Source organism: Echinops telfairi, unplaced genomic scaffold (assembly GCF_000313985.2).
Source record: "Echinops telfairi isolate 266 unplaced genomic scaffold, ASM31398v2 ScPeMD7_5592;HRSCAF=6446, whole genome shotgun sequence".
Classification (NCBI taxonomy): domain Eukaryota; kingdom Metazoa; phylum Chordata; class Mammalia; order Afrosoricida; family Tenrecidae; genus Echinops; species Echinops telfairi.
This window is the reverse complement of record NW_022109491.1, coordinates 26,326,208-26,342,333: the sequence shown is the minus strand read 5'-3', so window position 1 is coordinate 26,342,333 and position 16,126 is coordinate 26,326,208. Positions and strand designations below refer to the sequence as shown.

Sequence of the window (16,126 nt, the reverse complement as noted above, 5' to 3'; positions counted from 1 at the left end):
AACGAAATCACCATAATCTGAATCATATCCTTTAAATGAAACTAGGATCATTTTGCTTCCATGTTCAGTTTTACTGCTGAGCCACAAGTCCTGAGTGGAAGAGCCGCAGTTTGCCGATCCCTGCTGTAGGCCATTGCCTCATCACCCATCCCTTGACCTGCTCCCCTTCCCTTTGGTAGGAACGTCTTTGTCTTGTCTTGTGTTGAGCCTTCTTTATCACAGTAGCCTCTGACAGTATTGGTCCTTTTGTGATTGACGCCTGCCACTCAACATACCACCCGGAGTCCCTTTGATCTGTGGTCTGCTTGGCCTTCTCACTGCCATCTGCCATCTATTGTCTGCCTCCCCAGTGGAATGGGACCCCCCAGGAGAGCGGGAAGTTTTATTTGTTTTGTCCTCTGCTGCCCATGTCCCATTCACAGGACAGGTTTGGGTAAAGCACAGGGTGAGTAGCACCCCGGGACTGGAGGACATGCTATAACAACAGACGCCAGCAGACCGCCTGTCATGGCACCAGGTCAGGCAACATTTCCTTCTGTGGCGCAGAAGACAACCAGAGATTGGACTCATGGAGAATTTAAAACAACCCGGAGGTGTCCCGTGAGTATTTGATGAATGCTGCGTGCATATCATGCGTGTATTCTGTCTGTGAAGGTCCCCAGGTAATTGTGGGGGACGGCTGTTTTGAAGTATCCATACACCCACCTGGAGGCTGGGAGACAAACGCCGGACCAGCCGGGTCTGCAAGCCGGAGCCCAGCCCATGGGAAGTGCCCGCATTCCACCGGCGGTGTCATCGCTCAGGCATCTGGACGTTGCCATCCCCCGCCATCAAGCCCACCAGCAACTCTGGCGGGCAGCCCAGCCCGGAACCTGGTGCCCATTGGCTGGGTTTTGCCGTGGGTGCTGTGTGTGGGGCAACCAAAATATTAACGTAAAGGGTGGGGCCACCAAAAGCTGCTGGGCCGAGCCTAGCCCTTGCCCCAGGTTGCTGGTGGGGCCGTGGCAGGCTGGACCTGCAGGCCTCGTGTTGGTTTGAAGGTCCACTTCGACTTCCTCATCTCCTTTCCTCCACTGTTTCCTCTTACTGGTTTACTTTCTCTGTCTAGCTGCTTATTTTCTGCATAGGTAATACACGCACAAGGTTCAAAATTCCAATGGGGCAAATGATTTGTGCTCAACCGGGAACCCAGAAGCGGGCAGTTAAAACCCACCCCAAACCCACCCCCAGCGGCACGGAGCTGCTTCTGCAAAGATGGCGGCTAGGAAAACCCTACGGAGAGGTTCTTCTACAAAATGCACGGGGCTGCCATCAATGGAAACAACTTGACAGCAAGGGTGGTTTGGGGAGATTTTTTCAGGTTAGTTAGTTGGTTGGTTAGCTAGTTAGTTAGTTCGTTTTCACCAAACGTGAAAAGTGACACCCCTTCTAACTCCAGCCATCTGGGTCCCCTCCCCAGAGGCAGCCAAGGTGTCCGGTTCCATGTCTAAGTCTCCAGAGAGATTTGAGGCCAGCACCGGGTGAGCGGATACATATTCCCGTTTCTAAGAAGAGGAGCCTGCCTGCTCAAACAATCGTGCACTTCCACACCTTGCTTTGTTCCCTGAACCACCTGCCTTGCCATCCCAGATGCATTGGCCTCCGGGAGCGTGTCCTGGGCCGTTTGGTTGGCTGGGTCAGAGTGTAAGTAACCAAGTCCTAGGGAGGGTCGTGTCTCATCGCTGCCATTCCCAGCATTGCGGTCACCGTCCCCATGATAGCCTGGACTCCTGACTTAAATTCGAGTCACCCACTGCCCACATCTAAAGAGGGAGAGGGGGACATTGGGAAGGGCTTCAACCAGTTCCAGGAAAAATGGAATCACAGGAGCATAGCTTTCCCCCACCAACTGCTTGCAGCCCCTTGTGTTAAAACACTGCCTGAGACTTGGATTGCAGGTGAGTATTCACATCCCTGGGTAATGACAGTGGGCTGAGGCTGTGGCTGGGACCCCCAGCGCTCTCCTTTCACAGTCCCACCCTTGGGGACACACCAGCCTGAGGGCATGAGCACCCACTGGGTCTCAAGGACCCCAGCAAGGTGAGCAATGCGTCCTCCCCGACCCTGCCCTCCCTGTGTGGTGACCTTAGGCACGTGGCTCACGTGGTTCCCCCTCTCTGAAGCTGCACTGGAGGGGATGGTGGCACCCAGCGAAGAGCTTGGGGCTTGATCGAGGTTGGTTAGTTGTTAATTAGCTGGGTAGTGCATCTTGTTCTCCCACGGGTTTAAGTGTTTAAATATTGGCAACTAATTAAATGTTTTTTTTAAAAAGACAACCACACCCTGTGTAAGGCATCTACTCTTAGTGGTGAGCCTGCCTGGGTTTGGGGGTCTGTTCTATTAGCTGACAACGGAGGCGTGGGCCATAGGGGGATATCAGGGTGCTCAGCAGGCCACCAGTTCAGAAGAAGCAGAGGCAGGATGCGTGGACCGGACAGCTTGGTCCCTGGTGTTCTCAGCCACAACACATTCTTCGAATCCAGGAGGTAGAGGGTGAAGGAGTACTGTTTGCACACACACACACACACACACACACACATCGGCACAACCCAAGCTGGGGACCAGACCTAGGTTTGACTCCTAGCTGCACCGGGTCCTGGCTGTATCACCAAGCAGCTGCCCTCTCAGAGCCTCAGTGTTTCCCACCCGTAATTACTGTGCAGGAGTGAATTTAGACACGGACCCTGAGAGCTTTGCAAACTGCAAAAGCAGCAGGCATTTTGAGGATTAAGGGATTTGTCCTCCTCGTGGATACTGAAGGAGGAGGGATAGGTAGTGGGGGAGAGGCAAAGGGCGGGGTGGGGGGGCATCCAACAGCCTCATAAGAAACACACACACACACACACACACACACACACACACACACACACCCCACCCCCCCGAGCTGCCTGGCCCAGCTGTCAGGGACCTCGATCCCAGCCCAGTCCCAGACTGGCAGGCTCCACGCAGAGCCCCCTGGCTCCGGCTGGATGCCACAGCTCTGGTAGGGACCAAGTGTGTGGGTGGGGGGGCCTGGGCTATTTTCATCCTCACGGGGACATCAGCAGTGGCAAGAAGAGGACCCCGGATGCCTTCTTTCCTCCCTCGCCTGAGGCGCCCCTTCACAAGCCCCAAACCACAGGTGCCTCAGAGCACACCTGAGGAGATTGGGCGCGTCATTGACGGAGACTGACCGCAGCTGAGACTTGACTGCCGACCTCAAATTCTCAGGAACCACTTCTTCCCAGCGCAGAGATCACCCCATTGTCTTCCCTCACTCCTTCACTCACCAGGCATGTATCTGTTGTGCCCGGGGACTGGGCACACGGCCAAGAACAAAGCCACGGCCGCATCCTGGACTTGCAATCTGGTGAAGACCTCACTCACTGCCATCGTGTGGACGCTGACGCGCAGGGACCCTCTTTACGGGAGTTGAAAGGCTTCACCTCTTGGTTCCAATGGCGCAGGCATCAGCCGCCCCTCCGTCCACCCTGGAGCTGTCTTCTCGGGTCCTCTCCTGATTATTAGGATGATCAATTAATATCTGTCCATACCCTAGACTCGACATAGGCAAACTTTTGAGACGGAAGACTCATCCTGTCCCTGAGAACAATTTAAAAATTATCCAGGAGCCATAAACACAGTTTTACACACGAACGAACCCCCCTGATCTGAAGGCTGTCCTTTAAGATCGTTTACCATCTGACTCCAGAGCTCCACACACATCCGTACCGAAAGAGCTGCCTGTGGCTGGAGAGCCACAGTTTGCCTACTCCTTCCCTAGCCGGTGGGCTCCCCAAGGACAGGTGGGTTTTACCCGTTTTATTCACCACGATAGCCCCAGGGTGCGGCTAGGGCCTGGCACATCATAGGACCTCAGTAAATAGGCCTTGTGTTCATGAACAAATGAATGGCTTCAGCAATTTAGGAAGGTCATCTCACGCTAATCAATTCTTTCCAGGTGATAGTAGCGCCAAGGTGAGGTGACTCGGCGAAGATCACACCAAGTGGCAGATGAAGAACGGGAGCTTAGGGTTGTCTGGTTCCAAAACTGGCTACTTCCCCCAGCACTTCCCCGGGAATACGCAGGCTCAGGCACATTGCTTGAAAGCTGTCTGCCTGCCATACTTCCCTCAGGCTTGCACTCACGCCCACTTGCGGTGTAACCAGGTGGTGCAGTTGGTTTCGACACCAGGTAAATCTGATTTGGTCAGGTAATGCTGGCTGGCCAATGGGGCGTTAGTGATCATGATACACACAGAAGCTTAAAAAGCCTGGTGCACTGGCTGGGAAACCCTGAGACCACCGTGTGAATGAGCCTAGCCCCGTGGAGGTGAACTCAGGCCTCCAGCCAACAGCCGGCCCACAGTCAGACACGTGAGTGAGCCCATCTGAGATAGCCAGCCTGGCTGTGGCACATACCTGAGTGACTCTCGACCAGGCCAGAAGAACCACCCAGCCGAGCCCAGGCCAATTGCCAATTTACAGAAGCATGGGCCAATAAACAATTGTTGTTTTAGGCCACTGGGGTTAAGGTGTGTAGTTACACAACAATGGCTAACTAATGCACATACCTGGAGGACATCTATTTTGCAGACAACACCTACACCCCGGTGCGCACGCATCCCCAAATGCACACAAATGACCTTCCGTAGGAAGAGTTATCGGCCCACATCGGGACTCGCAAGCCCTTTGTAGGTGGCGCGTGCACACACACACCCAGCCATCATCCAACCCACACGCCCTTCTCAGGGAACCACATGTTGATGGAGTCAACATTGCCCAAGCTCCATGTTCCCAGCACTCCCTAGCTGGCACGTCACTGGGTATGGAAAAGACACACAACAGTCCTTGGAAGGATGGGTGATTGGAACAAAGGACGCAGGATGAGCTGGAGGTCAGCACCAGTGGGCAGATGGGAGAGAACCAGGCAGCCACAGGGTGGTGTGGGTACCAGTCAGCCTCTGAGAAGCTGTGTGGTGCCCAGTTAAGAGCTGGGCCTCAGAACCCAACTCCTGGGATCAAACCCTGCCCCTGTTGCTGCCTAGATGTGTACTTCCATCTCTAAAATATCACCCCCCCCCCCCCGCCCCGCCCCAGGCCTATTGCATGATCACACATGCAAAGTCTTAGCACAGCCCCGACATGTGGTCATGGCTGCTCACCCCTTATCCATCAGGGCCTGCTCCCCTCCAATAACTAAACCTTTGCTGGGAAGCCCATCCCTGCCCAGCCCCTCCATCCAGCCCTCTCTGAGCTCCTCAAAGGTAAGGGGAGGTGATCATTACTGTGTCCTGGCATCCAAAGTGCAAGGTTAGGGACTGGTGACCAGAAGACTAGGTGGTCTCCATCAGTCATGAGCAAATGTGGACTCCCTAAGGACCAGAGGCTACAGGGGGATGTTCAGGGGCTCTATAACTAAATGAGAATGCACAGTTTCGGTGTTGTCCTGCTAGAGACCCTCGTGGGCAGGGACCCTTCTTTCTGGCTACAGAGGTGGCCAGGACAGTGCCTGGCACTCCGTGGGGGCTCACAATGCTATCCAGCCGCACAGGTTGTCCTTGTACCGGAGATCTTTTGGCTTTTGAGGTTGTTCTCGTGGTTGCTGCTCGTTCTTGTGTAATGGACACAGACGCAGGGCGGCCCCATGAACAGAACCACCTCCGTGGGGCTTCCAAGCGGTGGTCTTTCAGAAGCATATCACCAGCACCTGTCTCCCGAGCCACCTCTGGGTGGATCAGAACCGCCCACCTTTCAACAAGTAGTGGAGCACCACCCGGGAACTCCAGAAACAAAAAACCACCCAACTGACAGCCCTTGTGTCCACCCTGACTCTGAGTGACCTTAAGGACAGGGTCGGGTTACCTCTGTGGGTTTCTGAGCCTGTGACTCTGAGGGATTAGAAAGCCTCGTCTTTGTCCTGAGAGACTTCACGTTGTTGGTGCAAGGGGCCACCGGGCCCTGTTCCAACTCAGAGCGGCCTTGTGGACAGGACTGCCCAGTCCTGGGCCAGACTCGCAGCTGTCCTCCAATCCCCTAGGAAAATTGAAATGCACTGGCGAAGAGTTCCAGAAGGAAACGGGAACCAGTAGACTGCCTGCTGTGTGTCGGGAGAACTGAGGAGTGAAGAGAAAATGCAGCAAATGGAAAGCCAGGCAGGTGGTCACAGGAGGGAGAACAAAACGGTGTCCATTCAAGGGTGTATAAGCGTACCTCAAGACAGGGCTTGGCAGGAAGCAACATTTATAGAGTCCTCATATCACAGACACTTAGTCACTAATGAAAAACCGACATCCACGTAGATGGGTTGGACGGGGGTGGGGGTGGGGGACACAGGAAGTAAAGCTAAACCCTCCTGGATAGTAATAAAGATAAGGAAACCCATTTTGACCACTGAGTAGGCAATGTGCCTTATTCCAAGCATTGTGCGAGTTGATTCCTCATGACAACCCAGTCACCAAAATACGCTCAGCAACCGCATTTGGCAATGGGGAAACCCCAATTGGCAAATGAGGAAACGGAGACCCGAGAAGGTGAAGTCATTCGCCCAACGTCAGCCAGCCAATGGGAAGGGCTGGAAGGGCAAGCCCAGGTGGCCAGGCTTCGCAGATGACATGTGGGAAGAGATCAGAACCAGGAAATCAGCCAATAATATCTGCCCGTAATCAATCAATCAATCAAGACAGCAACCATAAATTGAAAAATGCGGAAGAAAGCACCAGAAGAAATAACTAAAGTTGGGAAAGAGTTAGCCTGGGAGGAGGAGGGGGAAGGACAGGTACTAATATTAAATAGCCCACTGTCATCAAGTCAATTCCGACTCACAGCGACCCCATTCAGGGCTCCTGAGGACGTAACTCTTCATGGGAGCAGAGAGCCTCTTCTTTCTCACTCCCCGCGCTGGTAGGTTTGAACCAATGACCAGTAGCATAGTTCCTTGGTGCTATGACTAGTGCTACTTACTTGATCTATCTAGAAAAACCCATTGAGTTGGTTGGGGGCAGGGTTTCCAGAGAAGGGAAACGAGGGAGCTTTCTGGGCTGTCGGTGATACTGTGTGTCCTGACCGGGGTTGGAATGGTGACCTAACTTAGCTGCTGACTGAGGGGCTGGTGGCCTGATCCCACCCCAGGGCTCTGCCGGAGAAAAGGCCTGGCAATCGTTTCCCCCCAAGAAAACCCTGTGGGAGATTCTTCTCGGTCACTAGGGGTCACTCTGCCCCCAACAGCAACAAAGTGTGCATCGTCAAAAGCCATCAAACAGCCTCTTGAAGATCCGTGCATTTCGCCATGTGTACATCTGATCTTCAAAATAAGGTCAACAAATATTGGATGCCAGATAACGAGATGCTCAAGAAGTGCTTCCTGGGTGGGCCACAATGTTTTCAACTCACTCAGAGGGTAGAAAGATGGATGGAGCCCTGGTGGCTTCGTGGTTACACATCGGGCTGCTAATCACAAGGTACGCAGTTCAAAGCCACCAGCTGCTCCTTGGGAGAAAGCTGAGGCTTTCTACTCTTGTCAAGAGTCACAGTCTGGGAAATCCACAGGGGCAGTTCTGCCCTGTCCCATAGGGTCACCATGAGTTTAGTTTTTTGAGAGGGATAGCAAGAGAAGAAAGTCAACAACAGAGTAAACCTGGTGAAATACGAACTGCGAGTCTAGGAAGCAGGCACATGAACGTTTGCTGTACAACCCTTTCAGCATTTCAGGATGGTTGACAGGTCTTCAATAAAATGTCAGGAGAGGCATGCAGTCGCTGAAAAATATTCAGTGTGAAGAAAGGGTGTTCTGGCTTGAGACAGGACAGATGCCAAGCCCATGTCTATCTAGGGAGTAGATGACCCCATACCTGGGCTCGGGGCCACCCCTCCCCTGATATCCCAGAATCAGGGCCCTCTAGCCTAATTCTTCAGTCCCACCCACCCTCTGCATTCCTAAGATGCCAGCGGGATGAGGTTCTCCCCAGGGACAGGAATAGGGCCCTGGAGCTACAGCAGGTAAACTGCTGGAAAGGGTAAACTGAGGCCAGGTGTGGGGTGTTGGTGATAATGTCTCTCTGAAGGGCACATCACACCTTCAAGATAGAAATGAACAGCCAGGTGGGCCCATCTCCCAAGCCCATGTGTATATAATTAGCCAGTGGGAAAGGCATCAGGGGGCAGGTCTCATCTCAGCCTAATTAGGGGCTAGGCAGCTGTGCCCTGGATGGCCTGGGGACCTGGGGCAAGGCCCAGGCAGCCCCAGGAGACAGGGCAGCAGCTGTAGGCTCTTGGAGGGGCTGAAAAGCAGTGACTCCCACTCCCACACCAAGAGGCCGAACAATGGAGGGGCTGTTCTGCAGAGCCCCCCCCCCCCCACAGGCTGGCAGGTGGAAGAGCCCACCGCATGGGGGCCAGCAGACTCCAGGCAGGCAGGCCCTGTTGGAAAGATAGGAGTCCATGTGCATTTCGCCGTGGATAGCACCTTCCCCATTTCACCTTCCCCCCTTCCGGGTCTCCTTCCCTGCTCTCTTCCCAACAGGGATATGGCTTTCTCCTACTTCATGGCCCAGCTCTGGTCTGAGGGCAGCAGCCCTGAGGCCCCTCCTCTACAGTGTGACTGTAGATGTGCTTACTGCTGCCTGTTTCCCATCCTGTCCCAAAACAAGGGGAGGAACCATGTCTAACTTGCTCGCTGCTAGACACCCCGGAGGTGCTCAGTTAAGAAGCCAGACAAATGGCCCTAGGTTACCTGGGTTGGAGACAGAGGTGGGTAAAGTGTAAGGTGCCACCAGCTGTGGGCTGTCCATTAGACAGGGCTTTCTGCTCCTAGACCATCTTCCGGATGCCCAAAGGTCACCCCAATGAGATTCAGCGGGAGGATAGGTGTGATGGGCCCAGCACTTACTCCTTCAGAAACAAGGAGTCTGCTCACCATCCACCAGACCTGTGGCCAGAACCTGTTTTTTCACATGTAAGAGGCACCCCACCACTTCCTGGAGTATGGAACAACTTTGGGGTACTGGCAGGGCATTCCAGGGTACAAAGCTGTTGGGGGGCGGCGGCTGGACTTTGCCACCCCAAGAGCTACCTCCTCTGCAGAGCCTGCCGGGATCATTCTTACTGACTGTCACTCCTGTCACTGGCCATCCAGGAGGCCAACCCTGGCTCTATCCGACCTGTAGCGCAGCTGTGGGCAGGGTCACCCTCCTCCTTGTACCTCAGTCTATGTACCTATTCCACGCAAAGGGGACTGGTTTCATTGAGTTCAAACCCCATCATCTTCTAAAACCCATTTCCCGAGCTCTGGTGGTGTCATTGGTTAGGCACTGGGCTGTTAACCACAAGGTCAGCAGTTCGAGCCTCCCAGTTGTCCATCAGGAGAATAGTGGAGCTGTCTACTCCTGTACGCACAGACAGACCCTCTAGAGCTTTACAGCCTTGGGAACCCACATGATCAGTTCTCCTCTCTCCTCCAGGATCACTGTGCGCCGGAATCGACTCAAAACTGGGCAGTAGGTGTTAGCTTCCCCCCAAAACCACCCAGGTCTAGCGGAAGCCTCTGAGTTGTGACTGTTAGACAGACAGGACAGCTGGGCTGACCTGGATATTTGTCAACAGCCTGACGGAAATCTCTTTATGCTTAAAATAAAACCTACATCAAACCTGACACCCATGCCCTGTTGGAGCTTCCTGTTTCTGGGCGCTATAGCTGAGGCAGCCTGTGGGAGAGGAAGTGCCACACAGGCCCTCCCCACTCCCATCCTGGGTCAGGAGAGGGGGGATCTAGGGCCAGAGGCCACCCCAGACCTTCCCTCTCGGTGTGCCACATCCATGGCCCTAGTTCTGGCTGCTCCAGTGGGGAGGGTCTCCCGGCTGGTGGGAGGCAGGAAGGAGTGGAGACTTCAGAGCCCCACACCAGCTGCTCCTCTCCTCCCCGGTGCTGGAATATGTACAGACTCAGAACCCAGGAGTGTGTCAACCCAAAGACGGCTGTGCCATCCAACCCTCCCACTGAGGCCCAGTAGGAAGACCAGCTTGCCCGGGCCCCGAGTGGCCCAAGGTCACAAGGCTTTGGGTTGTGTGGTCTCTACCCCAAGCCACTATTCCTCCAAGAATTCTTGCTTTCAAGACGGCCTCTCTGGCCAGTGTAACCTCCAGTTCAGGGTTTGCCTAAGCGCCCCACTCCCTGGGAGCCACTGGGCAGGAGGTGGGAGAAGGTAGAACACAGATGGGTAGCAGAGGGTCCATGCACCCTGTCAGCCTCCCCCTGTACCTCCCGTAGGGAGACTCTTGGGGGGAGTGCTACCAAGACTCACTCTGTGGCCGGGCCTCAGTGTCCTATGAAGTAAGCTGCCAGCCTTCCAGAGGAGCCCCTGCAGAAAAAGATCAGGGCAGGCTAGCAGCTGACCACCTGTCCCAGCAGCACCTCAACTTAACAAAGGCCTACCCCACCTCACCCCACGTCTACTCTCCCTGCCCTCCACCACCCTGTTAACAGAGAAGAGTCTGAAGACCTAACTCTTGATTAAAAACAAGCATTTTTGTGTTTATTAACCAAAGGGAGGGAAGTCAGAACGGTGCCCATTCCAAGCCAGTCCCTCCGGCAGTCGACCCACCTGGGCCTAACTGCTAAGGACCCTGGAGAACAGTAGACAGGCCACTCCTCCCTGCCCCCACTCAAGGCGAGTGCCCAGGGAGCCAGGACCCAGGGGGTAAGGAAGAGGAAGTCAGTGGACAATGACAGAGATCAAGGAAGAGGGAAACCAAGCCTGTGGGCAGATGGGCACAGGCACAGTGAGATGCCATGCCTCCTTGCTCTTGGTAGGGAGGGCTAAGTGCCCCAAATCCAGCCCCAGTGGACCAACAGAGCAAGAGTATAGACAGGTCAACAAACAAACAAACAAAACCCCTCATATTTTGAGTCGCAGGAGTGGCCCAAGGTCCAGAGGGAACCTTCCCCAAGGTCTGTCCTTGTCAGAGGGATGCTGGTCCCGCCTCCGGGCCTTCCCTGGTAACAAGTTCACTGGGAGCAGGAGCACGTGGAGGAGGGGTGGAGGATCTGTCCTGTGGCAAATGCCTGGTCCGGGGGCCTAGCACTCGACTGCCGAGCTCTCCCGGGCTTGGCGCAACCCGTACAGCCACTTGATCACTCGGGCGTTGCGTTCTATGACTGACACGCCATAGGGGACGCGGTCGCGGGTTCGGTCCTCGGCAGTGGCAGAGCTCCGGCGGGAGCAGCCCCCATCAGAGCTGCCTGGCCCAGCGCTGGGTCCAGCCAGGGACACGATGTCCGAGCTGGCCCGAGCCAGGTGGGCCACGCCCAGACCCCGAGCCTCCTCGGGGTCCAGGCCACAGAAGTTAAAGAAGCGCTCCAAGTCAGCGGCTGCCCTGGAGAGGCGCTCACTCAGGTCTGACTTGCAGCGCTGCAAACCCGGAGGCCGGGCAGGGCTGGAGGCAGCGGCGCTGCCTGGCGATGGGCAGGGCTGGGCAGAGCAGGCAGGCAGGGGGCGGACGTCCACCCTGCGGACTGCAGCTGTGCTAAGGGATGGACGTGGAGGGGTCGCTGGGAGGTCCTGCCGGGGGCCGTCTGCCCGCCCGGGGGGGCGGCTGGCCTCAGCAGGAGACACAGGGCTGTCACACAAGTTGATGAGGCTGCTAAGGATGTCCAGGTCCAGCTGGGGCCGGCGTCCAGGGCCAGGCAGGGCTCGGCGGCTAGGTGTGAGCACTGTGCGGCGAGTCCCGGGGCTGAAGAGGGGCTGCTTGGACAGCAGGGGCTGCACAGGTTCTTGGCGGGTGGTGGCCACATGCAGGCTCTTGACATACTTGGCTTTGTCCGCCTCCAGGCGCTCCACGGCGCTGGGTTTCCGAGCGCCACCATCTGCTGGCCGTCTCCCCAGGTAGCCGGGGACCTTGGTCCGCAAGCGGAAAGGTAGGGCCGGGGCGGCGGGGGATCCAGAGGCCAGCGTGTCCATAGGCATGGCTGTTACATACCCCGAGGGCTTCGGCCTGAGGCGTCTGGAGAGATGAGGAGATAGATCCAGGCGAAAAGTTGGCAGCTAGACGCTGCCGGCAACCGCTGCAGGAAAGGAAAGAAAGAGGCTGAGGCACCCACAGACAAAGGCTCAGCCAACGCTGGGAGGCTGAAGCCTCAATTCCCTATTATAAGGTAAGGGCCACGCCCCTTCCCCAGAAGGCCAATCATCAAGGAGGAAGCAACTGTTGCAAGGCCCCGCCCACTCCACCCGCCCGCTCCAGGTCCAGCCCCAGCTGAAGCAGAAAGAAAAAGGTGCCAGGGGACCAAAGAAAGGCGCGAGGCAGACCCCGCTGAGAAGCCCTGCTTCTCAGGTTTAATGGGGACAAAGTGGACCCTGGGCCCTGCACGGGGGGGGGGGCCAGCCGGCTCCACCTCATGGGGAGTCCCCGCAACAACCCCGATTTGCAGATGGGGAAACTGGTAACCTCAGAAGCAGATGCAATTTGCTTAAACGAATCCAGCAATTTTGTGGTTGGTTCTCTGCCCCGGTCCGCTAGACCAGTCAGCCCCTGTACCTCCATGCAGGGAGGTGGTGACTCAGGGGTCTTGGGGGTGGGGACCCGAGCGAAAGGCTTCCCTCCAGTACTGCCACCACTCCTTCATCCAGGGAGGAAGCTACTCGGTGCCATCCACCCGCCTAGACATGCCAGGCCCCAGGCGCAGAAGCAGAGCTTGTCGGGGGAGGAGTGAGAAAGTCCCCACCCCCGCCCAGTCAGTCAGGACGCCCGCTTCCAGAATGAAAGGCAAAGGCCAGGTCCACCGTGATCTATGGATGCAGGCGGGGAGAAACGTCACCCCGGAGCTGGAAATGCCCATGATCACACAGCCCTGCAGGGCACGTAGCAGATCCCCCACCCGCCAGGAGTCAGGTCCCATCTGTGGCGCATGCGAAGAAGAGCCCGGCCACAGAGCCTTGTATTTGGGGTAGAAAAAAGCGGTGCATCAAATCCCCAGCTATCTCCTCTATACAGTGGAACAGGGTAAAAGTCTAGGAGATTCCCAAGAGGGCTCACAGTTGTGGCCATCTAGACTTGTGCTGTCCAAGTGGATGTAGTTTAAATGAAATAAAAACAAATGCGGTCACCAAGTCACACTGGCCACATGTCAAGTACCACATGTGGCCTGTGGTCACCATACTGGGCAGTACACACTTGAGGATTTCATCATCGCAGAAAACCCCAGAGTGTGTGTGTGTGTGTGTGTGTGTGTGTGTGTGTGTGTTGGGGGGTGGGGGAGCTGTGGAGAACCTCTCATGTACCAGACATCAGACACTGTCTTCTCTTGAAATCTAACAAGACTGTGGTGTGTGTCATTGTCATCTTTTTACAGATGGAGAAACTGAGACCTAAAGAAGTATGCTCAGAGCTGAGGCCTAACATGAAGACTCCCTATAAAACAGACAACCCTTAGTATCATATGAGCTCCCCCCATACACTTCTAACACCTCTACCCATTTTTCTTTCTGTCACCTACCACCTGCACAGCTCCCTGCTAGGGTGTCAATTCCGACTCATCGCGACAGGCTAGAACTGCCCCTGCGGGTTTCTGAGTCTGGGCATCTTTATGGGAGTAGAAAGCTTTATCTTTTCATCAGAGGAGTAACTAATGGTTTCCAACTGCTGATCTCACAGTTGGCAGCCCAATGTATATGCCACCAGGGCTCCTACCACCTCCCAAGTACCAAATAATGCACTCATCTATCACACTGATGCCTGTGTTACCCATCCTCATCCCACTCCCCATTCCAAAAGTGTCAGCGTCATCAGAGAGGCATGCTTGTCTATTCTGTTATTGCCTCTCCAGTGCCCTGGTGGTGTAGCAGGTTATGTGTTAGGCTGCTAACTGCAAAGCCGAGAGTTCAAGTCCACCAGCTGCTCCAAGAAAGAAAGATGAGGCTGTGGAAACTCCAGGGAGCCATTCTATCCTGGCCTATAGAGTTGCTATAAGTAGACAGTCAACAAACATTCATTAAACATTCATTGAGACAAAATACTTACAGCCCTCCCTCCTCCCCAGTGGCTCACAACAGGGAAACCAGGAATGAACTGAGAAAGCAGCACACCCAAGGGGTCCATGCAGTGTTGTTAAAAACAAGCAAACAAAATCCCTACAACTTAACTGTTGTCCAGTCAACCCTGACCCTCGGCAACCCCACACAGCACAGAACAGCCCCACTGGGTTTCCAAGGCTGTAAGCCTTTACAGCAGTGGTTCTCAACCTTCCCAATGCCGAGACCCTTTAATACAGTTCCTCATGTGGTGGTGACCCCCAACCATAACATTTTCATTGCTACTTCATCACTGTCAATTTGCTACCGTTAGGCAACCCCTGTGAAAGGGTCGTTCGACCCCCAAAGGGGTTGCGACCCACAGGTGGAGAACCGCTGGTCTAGAGTCTTAAATAGAAGCAAATTCATTGAGAATCATTTTCAAAACCTTGCAGGTACAGACCACACAGGGATGCCTGGCAAGCACATTTGCCCTTCCATCTGGGCTGCTGGCTAGGGAGCAGTGTGCTCTCCTGGTAGAGGATGGAGGAGTAAGGGAAAAGTAAAGCCTGCCCCCGCCCCCCAATCAGGGCTGACCCCCAGGAGACCTCTGGTAGGCAAGGTCAGACAGGAAGAGAGGCCTTGCTGAGTCCCAATGCTAGCCAGACTCTGCCGCACCCCTGCCGCCTCCCAAACCAGTCCAACCCGTTGGCAGCGGGAGTTCTCTGACTGAGCAGCAGTGGGAAGGAGGTCAGATGGGCAGGGCCGGGGCAGAAGTCTCACCCGACCACCACCAGCAACCTCCGCCACCCCCACCCCCCACCCCCGGACCCCCGACCCCACACACACACACAAAGTGCCAACCCCACGCCATGTCAGACCTGAGGAGCCACCACCTCTCAGTGGCCCAGTAGCCTGGGACTCTCCCACCACCCACAGACGCCTTGCACAAGCAAGCCACTGCACCTCTGACTCGATTTCCGTATCTGTGAAATGCAGATAAAAATAGACCTTGCGCAGCCTCCAGGTCCCTGAGAGGATGCAGAGATAAAGCAGGTCAAAGACTTTCCCCAGCACCTGCCCAAAAGGCAGCCGTTCCTAGAGGGTACTGTTCCCTTGACAACCCAACCCCGCAGACCACGCCCCCTCGCAGGGGTCTCTAAGCACCCTCGGGAGGTGGAGCAGCAGCAGACAGCAGGCACAGGTGAGTCTTCATCAGCGAGTTGACCAGAACAAGGCCCATTTTCACAGGTGGGTAAACGGAGGCACTGCGGCTCCTGGGTTGAAGTCAGGGTCCCAGGTGGCGGTGGGGGGTTTGTTTCTTGTGCCCGATGAGACATCGCCCAGGGTCCCAACTCCGCCTACTGGCACAGAATTTCAAATACTGTCCACAGAGCCCCCAGGAGCCGGCCCGTCTGCCCTTCCTCAACGGCTCCGCGCCGGCGCCGCCAAAAGGCAGGAAGGGCTGAGCTCGAATCCCCGGTCCGCCCTGCCCCACCCCGACGCAATCTTGGGGACCATGGCGGCGGAGCGGGCCGTGGGCACAAGGGCGCAGTATGTCTCCGTCCGCTCGCCGCCCCACTTTGAGTCAGGGCTGGCCTAACTCCGGAACGAGGGGGCTGACCACACGACCCTAGTGGTCCTGGTCTAGGGCGGTGAGCGAGACCTCCTCTTGGTCCCCGTCTTCTGGGGACGGGAGGGGTGCTCCGGCCGTCTCCCACCCAACCGGGCGCCCCCTGTCCCGCACCTACCTGGCTGCGTCCGCGCACCGCTGCCGGGCGCTCCACCAGCCCAGCCCACCTGGGACTCAGGTAACTAGCGTTTGCGCAACTTCCGGCGGCCGCGGGCAGTACCCGCCGGCCCAGGTGTTACTCCAAAAAGGGGAACGCCAGACAGGAGGGGCAACCGGAGCCCAGGCGCGCTAACAGCTGGCTGAGCGCAAGGAACCGGCCACAACCGGACCGATCATACCCCATCCCTGGAAGGACACCTCACAGCTGCACTAGCAGCTCTGTCTGCACCACCGGGCTCACGGGGGCTCCGTAGCCTATTCAGGCAAGCAAGCACAGCCTAGAGGTGGAAAAACTGAGCTCCCCAGAAGCCAG

General features: G+C 56.0%; 1 protein-coding gene across 2 annotated transcripts in view; it reads right to left on the bottom strand.

Annotated features, from left to right (window-relative positions):
- Positions 1-10,519: 10,519 nt before the first annotated feature.
- FAM110A (family with sequence similarity 110 member A) overlaps positions 10,520-16,126 on the bottom strand; it is a 200,543-nt gene continuing 194,936 nt past the window's right edge. For both annotated transcript variants that reach the window (XM_045295343.1, XM_004697893.2), the window contains one exon: positions 10,520-12,076. In XM_045295343.1, the coding sequence (XP_045151278.1) occupies positions 11,091-11,978 (888 nt within the window). In that variant the 5' untranslated portion in view covers positions 11,979-12,076 and the 3' untranslated portion in view covers positions 10,520-11,090. The remainder of the gene's footprint in view (positions 12,077-16,126) is intronic.